The sequence below is a fragment of the Tripterygium wilfordii genome, chromosome 16 (assembly GCF_013401445.1).
Source record: "Tripterygium wilfordii isolate XIE 37 chromosome 16, ASM1340144v1, whole genome shotgun sequence".
NCBI lineage: Eukaryota > Viridiplantae > Streptophyta > Magnoliopsida > Celastrales > Celastraceae > Tripterygium > Tripterygium wilfordii.
Window position 1 is genome coordinate 1,894,045 of NC_052247.1, and position 18,339 is coordinate 1,912,383.

Genomic DNA, 18,339 nt, shown 5'->3' on the forward strand with positions numbered 1-18,339 from the left:
ACCTAGGTCCAAACACAAAAACTTTGCATGATTTACTTGTCTAGATCCTAACTTAGATTAGATTATTTTCTGGTTTATTTGTTCGAATTTAAATCAATCCATGCTTGGTAAATTAAGTACATCCAAAATACAATCCGGATTAAAGTCCGAACATGTAAATATATCTGTTTGTACCCAAAAATAGCCTCTACACGTCAGTTGACATATGTCAGTATGAGTCCCACAGTTTGTAAGGAACATCTAATCTTCTAGTGACAAGTAACGAAGACAGAATATTTTTATCATTAACATTTGTTCATTTTGTAAAATTATGCTGGTTGTTGAATTGTGACCTCTTCTTATCTAGTGTAAAAGACGAACAATATCATAAACAAGTGCTATTGTCCGATGATAACCTTTTTTTTTCTTTTTGACACCCCGCGTATTAATAGAGGGATCAGAGGGTTCCGCGATTATTTTTAAATTGTAGAGTCTACAATTGAAATTCAATGGCTTGAGACATGTGCCACATCACATCACATTTTTGTTTTTCATTTTTAAAATTTGTATGATTTTTTCTTCACCATTGGATATAAATTGTAGACTATAGGAAATTGCGGAGCCCCCAAATCCTTAATAGAGCAAGTTATCTAATTTTTTTCAAAAGACGTGCATAATTGTTATTGGCTGGGTTTCCTAAATTTGTGCAGGTCATTTGGATGGCAGACTTGGGCTTCCACATAAGGAAAAGGACAAGGACAGTAGAGTTAGCTAAAAGCCCAAAAGCAGGTCCTGGACCCATTAGAGCTCACAAGAACTATGTTTGTGGTCAAGGGTGAATGGGTTGGTGCGAAGATCCAGATCCATGTACGCAAGCTTGATTGTCTTTCAACTTTATTTACTATTTAGCATTTATTGAATAGTATATCTTGTGCCCACGTCCTCGGCTGAAAATACTCTGACCTTATTGTTAGATAGAAAATTTATGGATGTGCAGGATTGAAAACTCGAGTTTAAACTCATATTTGATGTAGAAAGATTAAAAGTTATTGATGTCGTTCTCGGTCGCTAAATTATTTTTTTACTAAACAGTAATCATGTTTTTCTTCAAAGATCAATATCTAACAAATGTCAACAAATGCCCTTGCTCATTCTTTAAGGAAAAAAAAACATGTAATAATTTCATGTTCTAGTTTATACCATGATCGCGAATAGAAATGAATATTAAATTAGATTCTGAAGATCCTTATTGATTATCCTTTTTTTAAAAAAAATTTACATTCCACGTGTATATGTATGTATACACGTGAATCATGATTTTGTTGACTGATCTCAATCATGCACTTAGGTGGGGTGGAACAAAAAAAAAAGTCGATTTCGGGTTTATAAAATATTTATATGCCTAGACCTAAACTCAGATCGATTTTTGAACGTATTTAATTGATCAAATCTGGAGTGATTTAAATCTGAACAAATAAATCTAACAATACCCTAATATGAATTAGAGTTTGGACAAGTAAACCAAATAAAATTTCTATGCCCGAACCCGGTTTTAAGTTAGACAAAAAATTTGTGTATAGATTCAAATTTCGAAGACATAACTTATATCCAAACTTGATTTAATCTGGATCGAACAAATTTAATCATACGCACCAAAAACAGTTTTGCCACCCCTACACTTACGTGGTCTTTCCACACTAAAGCAGAAAACGTTAAACACCAAACCATCCTCGCTAAGGAAGCCCACTACTTAAAGATTCCCACGCGAGTTACTATGCCAAAATATTGATAGTGATCGTCAAATATCATAATACGAAACGATGAGATAGAATGTAATAGAAACAAAGACCGAAAAGGAATGACCAACAGATAGCCAACTCTTCAGTAAAAGTTTCGTGGATGGACCAAAAGACTGACCACTAGAAAACATGCTAGAATTTGAGCCCTAATAAGGAAGCAATGGAGTTCATGCTACAAGGGCAGGGGCAGGGATCATTAGTACTCTACTTAGAACCAAATTGCACAAGCAAAAGCAGGAAAACCATAGCTCTCTAGAGCATGCATACAACTTAAAATTATCTTTGTGGGAACATCATATTTCCTTGTCTTTAATATGCCTGTGCATGCTCGGGTTTGTGGGTGTACTCGTAATCAAGATGAACAAAGGCACGCTCGATCTCCGGCAGTAGCTCAAGCTTTTCCTGCAAGGATTCACCTATGTCATGTGCCTCTTGCAATGGCATGCTCGCAGGTAGGACAATGTCAACCTCAACAAAATAGTGTGACCCGAATGTGTAAGCCCGGACTGTGTCAATGTGTCTAACGGCCTTGTGGTGGTTCCAACAGAGGTATGTGAGTTTTTGAAGAAAATCCGGAGTAGCCGATCTTCCAACAAGGGAATTCACATTTTCCAATACTGTCATTGACCATGTTCGGATGGTGTACAGAGCAAGCTGTAGCAAGAACAAGACAACATGATTAAATACAAGGAGAAAAGGTTGAACAGCAGGATGCTAATTAAGAAGACTTAAACGACTTAAACCAGCACCTCATAATATCTGAATTTGATGGTGTCTCAACTTAAGAACACTGAAGTTACAACCACGACAAAATTTATCGTAACTGGGAAGCAGCTAGTACATTCACTGGGCATCACTTGATTAAAGTACCATAATAATGACGTACGTTTAATATATCTTGCAACCTAATTATTCATGATATAGTGATTCTAATTTGCATCTTCATCTATAAAAGGAAGAGAGAGAGAGAGAGAGAGAGAGAGAGAGAGAGAGAGAGAGAGAGAGAGAGAGAGCGCTTACAATGATGGCTCCAACAGGGTCTATCCAATCATCAATGTAATTGGCAAGAAGCGCAGCAATGAGGCCAATAATGTTGGTAATAACATCAAAAAAGTGATCCTGGGCATATGCTTTGACAATTTCATTTTTAAAAGAGCGGCAATAGACAACCAGGATGAGTTTTACCAGGGTTACTGAGAGCATAATGCCCACAACCCAGCTTTCTTGCTCTTTGGTGAGGCTAAATTCTTTCTCCTGGAATGGGCAGCATAAGACAGGGTGTAAGAGACATTTCTCATCTTGTGATTAAATGTAGCATTCACCAGTATTGGAAGAGCAATTTCAAGACATTTAGTTATCTAACCATGTAAGCCAGGAGCAACTTACATCAGATACCATTGTGCGCACTGACTCCAAGATTATCTGAAGTCCTAGAGTTGCCATGACAGATGCAAACACAAGGATCCCCTGCATATGATTCAAGACTCATGGATTACACAATTTATTAGTTCACAACAACTAAAGGCAATTCAATCCCAACAGAGCATATTCAGATACTTAATACACAACTTTCTCAGTCTCTGCCTCTTCAGGGCAGAAAGCACAAAGCCAAACTAAGACTTATTTCCTCACAAGTCATGACAGTAACTGGAACAGGGAATACTACAATGGGACAAAAGAGGTACCAAAATATGACTGGAAAGAAATTCAGCGCCACTAGGTGAAATCATGCTGGAGTTGACTAATGTTAGCACTCAGGTGTAAAGAAGCATTACTAATTCAAATAAATTAAGTAAAAAAGACGGGGGGTGAGGGTGTAAAACTGATCTTGGAAAAAATAACATAGTTTTCTTGAGGAAATTTTGATATAGATTTCTGAAGAGTAACCCCAGATTTCTAAAACAAAGAGAAATGAAACAAGCGAAAACAAGGCATGCCAAGTGATTATAAATTTAGACCCACAAACAAACAACTTCACATCTTTTGTATTTTTAATGTAACTGTAAGCAATTATATCAAACATTCATAAAAGCAAACATGTTAAAGGCTCATTGTGTCTTTTCTTTCCTTAATTTGGTGAAAATGTGAAACTAGAATCCATAAGACGATAGCCTCACATTTTTAAGTCATTTTCGCTTACAAATAACATTCACATTTGGTAGGCATGTTCTGGATTACAGAATGTTGAAGTGATAAGGCAGTTGTAATGTTTATCCCATCGATGATACTCATTCTTACCAACAGAATTGGGACGAATACAGTAATACACAGACTACTTGCATCCTCAAATTTTTAGCAAATCTGATTATGGATTTTCGGGCGCATTAAACCCACAATATCTGATACATATACGTGAGGGTGTAACCACATGAGACCTAAACCAAAAACCACCAAGCAGTGGCTGTGAAAGGTTTCCAACTTGTATGCAAGTCAATGTAGACTGTCATGCCTGGTGGTACACTGTACATACAAGTATAAAACCTAACCGTCAGAGGATTAGGCCATATACGTGAAAGGCTATGAGCATGCAGATCAGTCGAAAATACATTCAGGAAAAGAGTTCAAACGTGCAAGTGCAACATTGACATTCTTTCTCTCAGCATGTAAGCATATTACCATGCTAATCACACATATCGTAGGGTCTAAAAATATGGGAGCCAGACTATAACAAACTAATAAAATTGGATGACAACTGACCAATGGCTGCATACGTTTCTTTCCAATGGGGTACTGATATGGATTTGGTGTTTGCATGGAGAAAGCAGTAAACCATAGGATGAAGCCTGACAAAAGGTCAAGAAGAGAGTCCAATGTAGATGCGATGATCGCTAATGAGCCACTTCTGACGGATGCATAAACTTTAGCAGCAAAAAGAACCATATTTGCAACATTTGATAATCTAATGGCAAGTGTCTCACTTCTGGCCAAGTTTTCCCGTTCTTCCTGTGATAATTATAACATGCATTCAGTTCAAGTCACCCATCAATGCACTTATATTTGTTCGAAGGACCAGAGTGCATAATGGAAATAAAGACCTTTGACATTCCTGGAACAAAACCACGCTCTGACAAGGCATCCATTTCATTAAAGCCCTCAAGCATTTCTACTTGCTGTTGATAGTACACTGCAACATTATCTTCAGGGCCTAAAACCATCAAGCAAAAAATTGAGATAGGACTCATGCAATTCATTTGCATGTTAGTTGCAAATAATTACTAGAAGAGTACGTCATAAAGTTAAGCTGCCAGCAGGCACGCCACATTCAAGCCAGAACATAGAATGAAAGGTGCAGAAACACTTTTCAAATCTAACCTCCAATTCAAGTGATTTTAAAGTGTAACACACATATGAAAGTGCTGCAACAAGCAGGAATGCAGATATATATCAACGCATCTGATCACACTCCATAGATTCAATATGAGGTAAAAGGTAAACAACACTCATGCAGTTGTGCACAAGGCTCCTGTAGTGGGCGGGGTAAGGAATAGACAAGATGCACACAGACATTAACCTCTAGGTTGAAATAATCATCAGTGTGATACTCACCACCACCTCTTATCCAGTACGAAACAAATTAAACACTTATTTTTGAACAAGGGTCCACGTGGAAATCACAAAGCTTACATTATAATAAACAGGCCTGTGTACTTGCATATGCCTATAAAATCATAAAAGCATCTGTGCACAAATAGAAACAACTAGTAAGCTTAAGAGCAGAAAGTTTTATCAAGGACTGGAGCAGTAAAAGAAACCAAGCAGCTGAAGAGTCAAGTCACAAACCTAGATACTAGGGTCCAGTTTCCATTTATCAACTGAAGAATCAAAAGATAAAACGTTCCTCATGAAACATAAACTTAAAGTAACATAAAACCCAAAGAGGAAAAACAACGTCCCATGGCACAACTGAACAATGTCTTTAGCCTTCAGCCAAAAAGATCACTAGTGATTCCACGTTTATAACTCAAATGCATTTGTTTATACAGAATTCAACAAGGCTATACTTAACTTCAATGGAAACTATCTCTATATAGCAAGGCCTACCAACCCCTCACTGCCATTTATTCCACCATAACATCTTGCACTAAAGAATGCACATTTAAGGCACAAATGCACTTGTAAGTTGTAATATATACAAATAATAGAAATTAAAACTCCATCGCCTGTGCCTTTCTGCAGCAGACCGGATCCGATCCTTACTGCCCTTTCTACAATACAAAGTGGTAAATAACAGTTGACAGAATTTCCATAGACTGTCCCTTTCTTGGTGATGCACACAGAGAAAAAAAAATGTAAAAAAAAAATAAAAATATTCCAAGTTCCTAATTAAGAAAAATAAAACAAAATCAGCGAATTCCCTCCCACAACCAACGCTAAAACCATGTAATACTAAAAGAAAACAGGACAAAAATATAAAGAAATAGATTTCGGGCACAGATGATACAAAAAGAAAACAGGACAAAAATAGAGAAGAAATTTATTTCGTTCACAGATGATACAAAAATGGAAGACGGAAGTGAGAAATTACCTAATACCCCAAGGCAGTCTTGGAGCCCACGAGGAGCCTTATTCTCTGTGTGCTCCGGCGATAACTGAAACTCGTCGAAGTTCAACCGCCACGAGTCGTCACCATTGCTATGCAGGGATAACAAAGAGAGCTCCTCATCCCGGTCGTGCGTCGCCGGCTCCACCATAGTTCACCGTCACCGGAGAAAGCCCTAGTTTTGGAGTTGCTAAGTTCAGACAATGTGTACAGTGTACTAATCTGCTCAAGCAAGGGCGGAGAATGGAAAATTGACAACAAGTCAGGGGCATTTAGGGGATCATGGTTCGAGAGCTTGGTTGCTGGGACTCTTGACTGGGGTGGCGGCCAAGTGGGGAAGCGATCATATAAAGGTTGTTGAAACAGAATGTCGCCATATTTTTGACACATGGACGGTCAAGATTGCAGGCAAATGTTAGGTAATGTAGCAGATTTTTTCATCCCGTCGAGTAGGGGTGACAAAAAATCCGTTCCAGGTTGGTTATAGGTCGAACAACAACACTTATTTACGAAATAAATTGGATTTGTTATGGGTCTAACAAAAAATCGGAGCTCTTATTGTATTTCGGATTTATTTAATTGACCAAACTCGGATTTGTTTAAATCTGGACGAGTAAATTGGATAATAATCTAATTCAAATTAGGATTTGAACAAGTTAATCAGATAAGATTTCAATATTTGGACCCAAACTTGATTTTAAATCAGGAAAAGAATTTTATGTTTGCATCCGAATCTCGGATACATAACTTATATCCAAACCTAATTTAACTCGAGTTTGACAAATTCATTCATCAACACCAAAGAGAGTTTTGTCACACTACCACCACATAAGGGTGGTTGCGTGCGCTAGAATGCACCTTAGGATATTAGTTCAATACCTTCCCTTCCCATCATAAAATTGGAAAGATTTTCACATCATCCAATGGCCAATTGACGCGTGGATATCTCGTACTATGTTAGTGGGCTTAGCTGAATTCATCATTTCCTATGGATATGTCATGTATATGGGGTGGTGGGATTCGTGGGCCCACCACTAGTCATCAATATTATTGATCCACGTCGATGGAGTGGGGCCCAATTTATTGAGACCAAGAGGAAAATACGTTTCAGGCAAGGAAAAACAGCAAGATTGATTCTTGACGCCATACTAAAAAAATGGAAAGAAAATGACGTGTGCGATTTATCCGATCACATAATAATGAAATCTTTATCTACAAATTTGCTTACAATTATATCCTGTCCAAACTAATAATTGCGTACCCCACGCAATTGGAAGCTGTCCATTATCCACCATAAACCTATCATCATTGTCATTCCAAATTGGGCAATCTTGAATGTGTTTTCACCAATTTAGCAAAAATATGGTAATATTAGCTAGCATTATACGTTGAAATCCGTGTTTGAAATATAAAATATCTCATATCGGTATTGGTTATGCGATAATGAACCTTGTGATTTATAAATTTGAACCCAACTCCTCTCAAATGTAGATGGGTCTTTTAAGAACGAAATCGTATAGGCCTTATACCCAATTCGGACAATATATCTACAAAATGAATTGGACTAAACCTCTTTTTCATCTATCTTCTTCTATTTCTCACCACTCACCTCTTTTTTCAAATTATACATGATATCGGAGCATAGTCTCAATCTTAAAAATAACCTCCACCTGTTTGGGTCACCTAGTGTTGGCCATTTTGGATGTCTTCATGGATATAGATGGACACTAACTCATATAACTCACTTATTGAATCTCATATAACTAAGTCCACAAGTGTAGGGAATGTTATAAATACAAAATATTCCACATCGGTTAGGTGAGAGTTAACCGAGTGGTTTATAAGTTCAAGTCCAACTCCTTTTAAATGTAGAGGACCCTTCTAAGAATAAAATCATGCGTGCCTTATACCCAAATCCATCTTGGATGATCAAATTAATTGGGAGTTATCTATAAATATCAAGGATAAAGTGATAAACCCTTACACCTTCTCAGGCCGGCCCAATTCAGGCCTTCTAGGCCCAAGGTTAAAGACTTAAAGTGGACTGCCATGCACCCCACCCATGCCTAGGGCTAAGAGCATTAACTGGTCTAAAATGGGCTCTGACATTTGGGTTGCCCGGGGTCTTGGATAGAAATATATATCGGGCCTCACCACGGCCCATGGGTATCGAACCGTGGCGCAAGCCCTGGGAAACGACAAATTTTAAAAAGGTTCCATCGTTTCCTCTCTTCGTTGTCACTCGCAAGTTGCCACCAGACAGCCAGCCAGCCGTCGCCATTCGTCAACACTGTCCATGTCCACCTAACACTCGCTCTCCGAACAAACTATTCTGGGAATCGATGACTTCTCTTCACCGGAATATGTTCCTCAAGCTCCTTCTTGCTATCTCTTTTTCTTCATTCATTGTAGCTCTCGGTTCCACTTCTGAGCTCGATGACTCTCTCACCTACATCTGGCCTTTGCCGGAGAAGTTCACTTTCGGGAATGATAGTCTCTCGGTGGATCCACAACTCTCGCTTTCCGTCGCTGGATACGGCGGAAAATCGTCCATTGTGTCTGATGCATTCGAAAGATACAAGAGTATCATATTCAAACACGTTCACAGTCCCTCCTTCTTTGACCGATTCAGAGGCAGACTATCGGCTTACGATATTACGAAGTTGAGTGTAATAGTTCACTCTGAGAATGAAGAGGTGATTCGCTTTCAGTAGACATAAAATCGACCGATCTTTTTGTTTTGACTGATCTCAATTTGGCTTAATTTTTGTTATGCATCTCCTCAGCTTCAACTCGGAATAGATGAGAGTTACACGCTCTTTGTTGCGAAGCACGACAGACTGTCAATAGTCGGGGAGGCTACAATCGAGGTAATTTTTTTAATATTTAGGCTTCTGTGCTATCGTGTGAAGATCAGACTCTTTGTTTTTGATTCAATGGATATTCTACTCTGGGTTATGTTTTCCATTTTGTCATTGTATGCATATGATCTGGGCATACTTGTTAAATACTTCTCACACTGATCCACAGATTAAGCTGATTATTGGTGAACTCTCTTGTAGGCAAATACAGTTTTTGGTGCACTGCGAGGATTGGAGGTATGCATTACTATCAGTCTATCATTCACAACCAACCATTGTGGGTGCATGCATAACTATACTGTTGTATAATCTGTGACTGGATCTAGCTTATTCTGAACTGGAAAGCTGCACGACTACTGTGTTTCAGATGGGTAGTGAGTCTAGTGACCCAATCATTTCATGTTGTACTGGGGATTCTATGGTTGGTGGAAAACGTGTGAGAAATATGGCTATTTTAGTATTTTTGACTGTGTAAGATGAGGGACAATAGTAACGGAGATAAGGAACCCCCGGCAGCGTGCAAGTGTGCAACTCTGATGTCTAATCTGAAAATAATGATTGTTACCTTCTCTGAAACAAATATTGACCTTGGGGGGGGGGATTATTTCTCTATTTAGTCGTGCTTTCTAGCAGAATGACTCCGTTCCTACTACATAATTACTAAGCTACATGCTTGTTACTGCTAAGAGTTAACTGATTTCAACATTTAGGAAATGTTTGAAAGTTTTTATTGTTAACCCCTTTCTACCGTCCTCATTTATTTTGTTCTCTTCAACAATGTTCTAGACTTTCAGCCAATTATGTGTATTTGATTATGGAACCGAGTCTGTACAAGTATACAAGGCACCATGGTACATCCAAGATAAACCAAGATTTTCATTTCGTGGCCTTCTACTGGGTGAGCCCCAATGATCCATCAATAGATAAACTACCGAATAGTCACTCAGTGACTTATTTCATACTTTTGCAGATACTTCGAGGCACTATTTGCCAATTGATGTGATTAAGCAGATACTGGAATCAATGTCTTACGCTAAACTTGTAAGATACGCCACTGCTTGTTTTTTTAAACTCCCATTTCATAACTCGATGTCTTTTTGGAGCTTACTTTGACTACTCTTGTGATCTTTGTTATGCGCATTCAGTAGAATGTCCTTCATTGGCATGTCATCGATGAACAGTCCTTTCCTTTAGAAGTTCCTACATATCCAAACTTGTGGAAAGGTGCGTATACGAAGTGGGAACGTTACAGCATTGGGGATGCATATGAAATTGTCAAGTAAGATTCAATAGCTTACTCAACATTCCTTTGTCATTTTTGGCTTTTAAAATAAAGGCCTCCTGGAAATAATAGAGCAGTTTATAAAAGATCAATCAAAATAACTTAGGAAGAATAGAGACAGTGAAAGGAAAAGGCAAAAAAAAGAGAGAAGAAAAATACGTACCTCAACATAATTGTCGGTTTTCTTTCTAACCATTATCACATTTCATGTCTTCCTTCAGCTAATATTTGTTTTTTTCTTTTGTTTTTTTTCATGTTTCCATTTACCATTGTGAAGCTTTGCAAAGGCAAGAGGTGCGTTGTACTTTTAGTCTTTTATATTGTGGATGCTGCTTCAATGAGACATTTTGTAGCTACATATACAGGACTTCTAAATTCAAGTTTAATGTTCTTTTCCTACTCTAATTAAGTACACACATGCACAAAATGAACTGTCATTTGTTGTTTCAATGACCAATATTTGTTTCATAGGCCATATAATAAGTTCTGAATGAATTACTTACTATGTAGATATTTTGAGGCTTCAAAATGTCTTAATGTCGCTAAACTTATTTTTATTTTGCATGCTGTTTGCCAGGCATCAATATTATGCCAGAAGTAGATGTCCCTGGTCATGCGGAATCATGGTATGGCACTTTTAATTCTAAGCTTATGTCTCCAGTTCATATTATGATTCCATTAATCTAGTTGAGAAACTCTCAGTGCATGGAGGAGAGTTCTCCCCAATTGCTTATGGAGGAAATTTTGTCCGAGTGATAGATTTGTCCACTTAGAGACGAGCTTTGGATTATTATCTTTTCCTGGCTTGATAAAAAAATATAATGAGATAAATATTTCGCTCTTAGTATAAAGTGTGTTTGAACATTTTATTTTAGAATTACAATTTTCTTGTAGTATTGAGACATTTGGAGTTACTAGGAGTGTTGCTCCAAGTTTCTTTAGCTTTTGTTGTTATCTGACCAATCATCCTTTCTTAGTTAAAAGATTCCCTGTGTGGAATTTAGAACCTCTAATTCTTTGGTCTGTGCAGGGGCGTTGGATATCCTGACCTATGGCCTTCTCCCATCTGTAGAGAGCCACTAGATGTTACAAACAATTTTACCTTTGAGTTGATATCTGGCATTCTGACAGGTCAGGTTCCTTAAAACTTTTCTTGTTGGAGATCAAATATAATATCTGTGATTTTTCAAGTCACTATTTTAATTTTAAACTTCACCGACAAATTATTACAAGAAATATCATCCATGCATGTAATAATATGCAGCCGTACTGGCTTACCCTTGCTGCGCGAAGATCTTGTTTCTACGATTTTGAGCCCTCGACCTTTAGGTTGTGGTGAAGCACTCCTACCCCTATGCCAAGGGCTGAGCCCTTGGAAATATATTAATATTAATTTTGTATAATGCTAGGAACGTGTGAGGATATAAATCCTTTTAATTGTTTGATTTGGGGAAAATAAAATTTAGCTTAGCTTGCTTCATTTACTAACAGATTCATTTATCCTCATGTGCCACTGTGTTTTGTAAAAGAAAAATTGCTCAGGAAGATGATGCCAAAGCAATTTAAATGTGTGAGCTTCTTTTTGGAGCCATATATGCTAAAGAATTTCCTTCCCCTTTTGATTAGGGAAACAAAAGTAGTATCTAAGTCATGTATCAAGGAAAATGATGAAGTACGTATTATTTGACATCTTGCAACTAAAAGGTTAAGGAAGTTTGTCAATATACATCAAAAGCTGGGATTAACCCTTTAATTTCTTTATCTCATTAAAAGAACTAAATTTAAAGAGGACTTTATTTTAGGTTTGAAAATAATAAGCAGACCATTTTGGGATGAGTGTTTTGGTTCACATGAGAATCAATGATACAATGACACTAATCAAAGGGTTCCTACTTTCCTTGAATGAGTTTGATCAAAACTATATACATTCCTCTGTGATGTGTGAACTATTGAGTAATTACTGACCTGTATGGTTGTGTGAACTGTGAGTTCACCAAGCCCAAGATGCCTACAAGGACTATTTTGGTTGATTAAATTGTTGTAAAGTATTCTTGATAAGCTGGAACCCACGATGATCTTTCCCTCTCTGCTAGTCTCAATTTTTTTTACAGCATTATGGAGAAGGAGGTCCTACTGTTACTTACAGTTTCAATAACCTATGCTTAGAAATGTACTTTGATGCTACGCCACTAATTGTGAAAAGATAATTCTGCTCCTTTGTTTGGCATGTAATGCGAAACTTCTTCATATTATGCATGCCCTTGTATTTTCTTGTTGTAATTGTCTTTGGATATGCTTTTCAGCCCGGTGGATGAAAAGATAATTCTGCTCCTTTATTTGGCATGTAATGCGAAACTTCTTCATATTATGCATGTCCTTGTATTTTCTTGTTGTAATTGTCTTTGGATATGCTTTTCAGCCCAGTTCCTTCTTCATCCACCATTTTGCCTCGTGCATTTCTTACATTGTTGAGTTTGCACTCGTACTAGTGAAATCAAACACTTGATTTCATTCTGCTGATTCTTGTATTCATCAGATGGCATTTGTCTCCAGACCAATATTACAAGCATCTGATGTTATGCTGTTATACATGATTTTTACTCCCTTCATTACATATAGCTTATTTTTAGTTACTAAAATTAGTTGAGTACAGCATGTTATCCTTTCCTTGTTTATGTTCTACCTTGAATGTACATCTGAGTAATCTGATGCATGTTCATTGTATCTCTTGTTTGGCTAGCTTCTTGCTATGCATAGCATGGCAATTTATTGTTTCATTTGTTTTTCTATTTTTTTTTTTTTTGTAGATCTCATATATCTGCAGGTGGGATATGCAAATCTTTCTTCTCTATTAATTGTTTGAATTTTTTTGTTTGGCAGACATGAGAAAAATTTTCCCCTTTGAGCTCTTTCACTTGGGTGGTGATGAGGTTAATACAGGTTAGATCCGTGCTGCTAACTTCATTTTGCAGTGGCTTTGTTAGAGAAGTTGTTACTTGTTATCATTAAAATAAGATGTTGTTGGTGTACTCTGGTAAAACGAAGGGGATCCACTATTCCACTTACACATGCATAAAACTTTTGACAACTTTTCTTCCTTTGAATTGTTTTGTATCTTGCAGTTGTCATGAAATTGAACTCTTTCCAACTCATATGCTGCTATTTTCTATTTGTTATTTATTATTCCATTTGGAAATCTATTCTCATATCCATGCAACCATATTTCAAATGATTTATTAGTCACAGGTAAATAGACACATTCATGTAAAAACCAGTTAAAATTTTCACAAGAATAGTTATGAGAGTGAAAAGGTTTTCTCAATCCCTATAATCTATAATTAGTGGCCTCTCAACATCGTCCCTCTTGTATGAAATTAATGTCATTTAGAACCAAACATTTAACATGCAACGTGTTTATATTGCATTAGCAATATCTGAAAGGGAAAAAATTATTTCCCTAAATGATTTTTTCTCTTGTCATTTGCTTAACAATTAGGAAGATGGCAACTGCAACAAGTGAATTAGAAAGAAACTTAACGAAGATAATATTACATTTGGTGATTGTAGCACCACGTAAACTTTTGTAAGTTGAGATCCGTTCAAGTTTCATATGATTTCCTTACTATCTATTTCTATTGGGTGCACATGAATATATAGAGCACTTGTATCTGGATTTTGCCCAAATAAATACAGGATTATATGCAATGGTTCTATTTGAAACGTCATGTATGATCTCTGAAAATTTAGTATATCAGAAACAATTAATACCACAGCTTTGGTTTGTTACATGCTATCTTATCACCAGAGGAAAAGCTCTGTTTCCCTTGGAGACAATACGAATACAATGTGCCAAGTTAATTTGTCAAAAATTGGATGCATCAATGAATGTGTGCTTATGGGAAATATTCATGGTTGGATGGGTTACAATGTTCGTTGACTTGATGTGGTTCTTTTTTTTTTCCCCCTTTTCTGGACAGATTGCTGGAACTCTACTCCACATGTTAAGCAATGGTATATTCTTCAAATGTTTTAGTCTACCCTATTTCATCTTGTATAACGATGCAGAATTTGAAGATGATGTGTTTTGGATCAATCATTTGAAAAATTGCTAAAAAAAGATTTCATCTATCTCAAAAAAAGGCAGACAAATGATTGAAAAAAGATCCCTATCCTAATAGTTTTATCTGATCCATAGCTTGCAATTCATATAATTTTATTTTATCCGATAAAGCATTATCATATTTGAGCTTTGCCCTTCTCCCCCTTCCACTTGTTTAAATTCACAGGTAAAAGGTTCTTGAAGTTCAGTTGGACTTTGAGATAATGCACAACAATGGATTGGTTTCTCAATTGTTAGGGATGTTCCAGAACTGTAATAGACCTGTCCTGGAACAAGTTTAGAGAATTTTTGCAAAGAAATAATTTCTCGTCATCTTCACAGCCTTTGTCCTAACAATGTTGGGCACATAAGTAACATAGCAGTGCTTTTATATCGAAATCAGACCTGAGTTCATGGTATCAACCTAGAGGAATTGTGTCACTTTCACTACAAGTATAAACTGGCGCTCAAACACCTAAGTCGTAGCTTGCAACTAAATCTTAATTTCTGAAATTTTCCTCATCTAACATTTACTTGTGTTAAGAAGTGCGATACATATTTCATGATTTATGTTTGTATCATTTATTGACTGTTTCAATTTCAGGCTTCAGGACCACAACATGACTGCTAAAGACGCATACAAGTATTTTGTCCTCAGAGGTCAACAGATAGCAATTTCAAAAAATTGGACTCCTGTCAACTGGTAAGTCTCCATTGGGTTTCTTTTCTTTTCTTTTTTTTTTATAAAAAAGAACCATTGGGAACCTTCAGTCAATTTTGTTCTTGTTTTGACCCTGGAATAGGTTTTAAGAGAAATGCTAACTTGCTTGTTTTAGCTAGCATTGCATCTGGAGTTGAAAAGCTTTCTGATTCCATATTTTCCTCCCTTGTAATTGCTTGTAACTTGCTTGTCAAATTTTGTCTGTAAGAAAAATGGTTTCAACAAATGGATTATGTTAACATGCTAGAAGCTCTGGGGTAAATACTCTCGCTTGTGAAAGTAAACTTGCTTCAGAATAAGAGCTGGAAAGGAGATAAACAGTGGAAATGAGAAGTTTCTATTAATATTGTCTGTACTCAATTTGTACATTATCCAAGTGTAGATACACGTTCTCTTCTTGACGTAAATATAAGCTAAGTGGCTGACAAAGTGATTGTTATTGAACATGAATACATGACGTCCTTTGATACATGTTTTTTCCACTTCACAGACTCGCTACTTTGTCCATTCATATGGTGTATGAACATATTTTTGAAATCTGAAATTTTGTCTCAGGGAAGAAACATTCAACACATTTGCATCAAATCTCGACTCACGAACTGTGGTGCATAACTGGTGCGTTCCTACCCTTGTACCATTTTATAGTGGTTGGTGTTAATTGGGAGACTTGCTTGCAGTCTTTCGAGCATAAACTGTTTTATGTGTTGCTTTAGGTTGGGCCCTGGGGTTTGTCCCAAGGTTGTTGCAAAAGGTTTTAGATGTATCTTCAGCAATCAAGGCGTTTGGTATCTTGATCATCTGGATGTCCCTTGGGACAAGGTTTATGAAGCTGAGCCACTCGAAGGAATAAATAATGCTTCTGAGCAAGAACTGGTTCTTGGAGGAGAAGTTTGCATGTGGGGTGAGACAGCAGATACCTCAAATGTCCAGCAGACACTGTGGCCTCGAGCAGCAGCAGCTGCAGGTATGTTTGTAGTAAGATTTAAAGGTTATTTTGTGAGAGCAATACCAATATGAATCATCATTCTCATTGTTGAAATTCTTACCATCTTTATGAACATGATACTCTTGAATTCGGAATTAGAGTTTGTGACTTTAGGCAGCTAAGTTCAAGTGTACTATCAGTTTGAAAGAATTGGAGTCAAATTTTTTTTTTCAAATTTCATATTATTTTCCTAAATTCGGAATTAAGTTCTTATTGTGCTGAGCTATTGTGCTAATGACTCTATTACTAGGGATATATTTAGAGTTTGTAATTACTCATGTTTCTGCACTTTCACTTTGCCATTCCCACAGAGCGCTTGTGGAGCAGTGAGAAGGCCATTTCTAGTGGAAACATTACTTTAACTGCATTACCAAGATTGCATTATTTCAGATGCCTTCTGAACAGACGTGGCGTTCAAGCTGCTCCAGTGACAAACTTCTACGCCCGTACTGCTCCTCGCGGTCCAGGGTCATGCTATGAGCAATAATTCTCGACTGATTCTGTGAATTTGCTTATCTGTATTTATGTGTACAATCATTCTCAGCATTCTAAACGGATTCAGTGTTGCTTGCATCTTTTATTTAACTTGTACATTAATAATTTGTTAGCCACCAAAAAAACTGGTTGTACTGAATGTCTGGTCACTGTGGCATTGCTATGTTGTGTTGTAACTTAATCCACGGATGTCTCTTGTTCCTAAATTCTTCTTCATTTTGTGTTTAGGGTTCCTGAGCTTCGTTCCACCCATTGCACATTGTAGGAATTGCAGAGTCTCATGACGCTATTCCATCTGAAAAAGACGGCCGTCTTTCAGTTCTCCATCATCAATGAAGATGATGCCACCATAAACTGAAGTGGTCGGCTCGAAATCCAGATACTGACATTAACTTCTAGTTCTAGTGACCACTCTCCAACAAGGGATCTTCCTGAAGTTTCAAGCGAAACCAGGTACTCGGCTTGCCCACCAAACTTACGAAACTATGATAATCGAGAACGACATTTCATTATCTTGTATAGAACTAAACTCGGGTCGTTAGGTCAACGTGCATATAAGTTTCTCACATAACAATAGAATAAGTTAGGACAAAGTTCAGCGAGTGTCTACAAATATATTATTGCCAAAGGAAATCAAAATATATTTGTCCAAATGAAATCGAACTCAAAACTCTCGAATCCGTACTGTTTTATTACCTGCCATATCAGGTAAAACAAAATTTGATTCAATAAAGACTCATCAAGGGTGACAAGGTCCTACCATCTGTCGTATACATGATGACTTTCAAAGAGGCAATCCCCTTGGTGAAAAGTGAAAACTTCCACTGTTGATGATCTATGACCCTTCAGTTTCTGTCCTCCACTAATGCTTTCCACACATCACAGAAGTGTAGCTCTCATATACCAAATAGGAAAATGTAGTATCAACGATGATCTCTTCCACTCAATCCTTCATTTGATAGTTTTCATTTCCTTCACAATCTCTCTCTCTTATTTCGTTACTGCTTTTAGGTGTTAAGGTTATGTGAATTGATAATGAGATAGAGATGAAGGAATCTCCTCTATATTTTAACTTCACACATCTCATTGAAACACTTGCATATTTAGAAATGAATAGTAATTTAAATGTCTATTTACTCAATTGGTTAAGTTGATTGCCCTAAATAGTGAAAACCTACCTGCTTGATTTTTTTGAAACAATTTTAAACTTTGAATGATCAATTTCACACATTTTGATTCTTAGTGCGCAATTTGAGACAAAGGTCATCTTTCGGTGACAGAATGTGTTATAAATCCATATTTATTCCTTTACTGCTTGTAACTATACATTTGCACAGGAAAATTGTACAACTTTTATGATCATGAAAAAAAAAGACACTGAATTTCATTAATGCAAGAAAAAAAATCTACCCAGGATTTTGAACTAAGAAATGAATGTAGCTAGAGATTTACAAAACATTAATCAACCTTTGACTATGCAAATTTGCAAGCAACGTGTTTGACCATAAAATTCCAACCATATAACTACCCCCACCCCACCCAAATCTTCAACTATTTACATGGGATTAATCAAATCAG

General features: G+C 36.9%; 2 protein-coding genes across 2 annotated transcripts; one reads left to right on the plus strand and one right to left on the minus strand.

Annotated features, from left to right (window-relative positions):
* Positions 1 to 1,777: 1,777 nt before the first annotated feature.
* LOC119981009 (metal tolerance protein 11) lies at positions 1,778 to 6,642 on the minus strand. Its single transcript, XM_038823941.1, has 6 exons — positions 6,304 to 6,642; positions 4,814 to 4,923; positions 4,476 to 4,721; positions 3,165 to 3,245; positions 2,799 to 3,032; positions 1,778 to 2,432 (listed from the first exon to the last, which is right to left on the minus strand). The coding sequence occupies exons 1-6, from the start codon at positions 6,467 to 6,469 to the stop codon at positions 2,088 to 2,090; spliced, it is 1,182 nt and encodes a 393-aa protein (XP_038679869.1). The 5' UTR covers positions 6,470 to 6,642; the 3' UTR covers positions 1,778 to 2,087.
* A 1,862-nt stretch (positions 6,643 to 8,504) lies between these two features.
* On the plus strand, positions 8,505 to 16,988 carry LOC119981008 (beta-hexosaminidase 1-like). The gene is made up of 15 exons (XM_038823940.1): positions 8,505 to 9,014; positions 9,105 to 9,188; positions 9,381 to 9,416; positions 9,966 to 10,077; positions 10,150 to 10,220; positions 10,328 to 10,458; positions 10,739 to 10,755; positions 11,039 to 11,087; positions 11,492 to 11,592; positions 13,342 to 13,401; positions 14,439 to 14,472; positions 15,165 to 15,263; positions 15,837 to 15,896; positions 15,995 to 16,245; positions 16,578 to 16,988. Exons 1-15 carry the CDS (start codon positions 8,661 to 8,663, stop codon positions 16,751 to 16,753), a joined length of 1,635 nt encoding a protein of 544 aa, XP_038679868.1. The 5' UTR covers positions 8,505 to 8,660; the 3' UTR covers positions 16,754 to 16,988.
* The last annotated feature ends 1,351 nt before the right edge of the window (positions 16,989 to 18,339 follow it).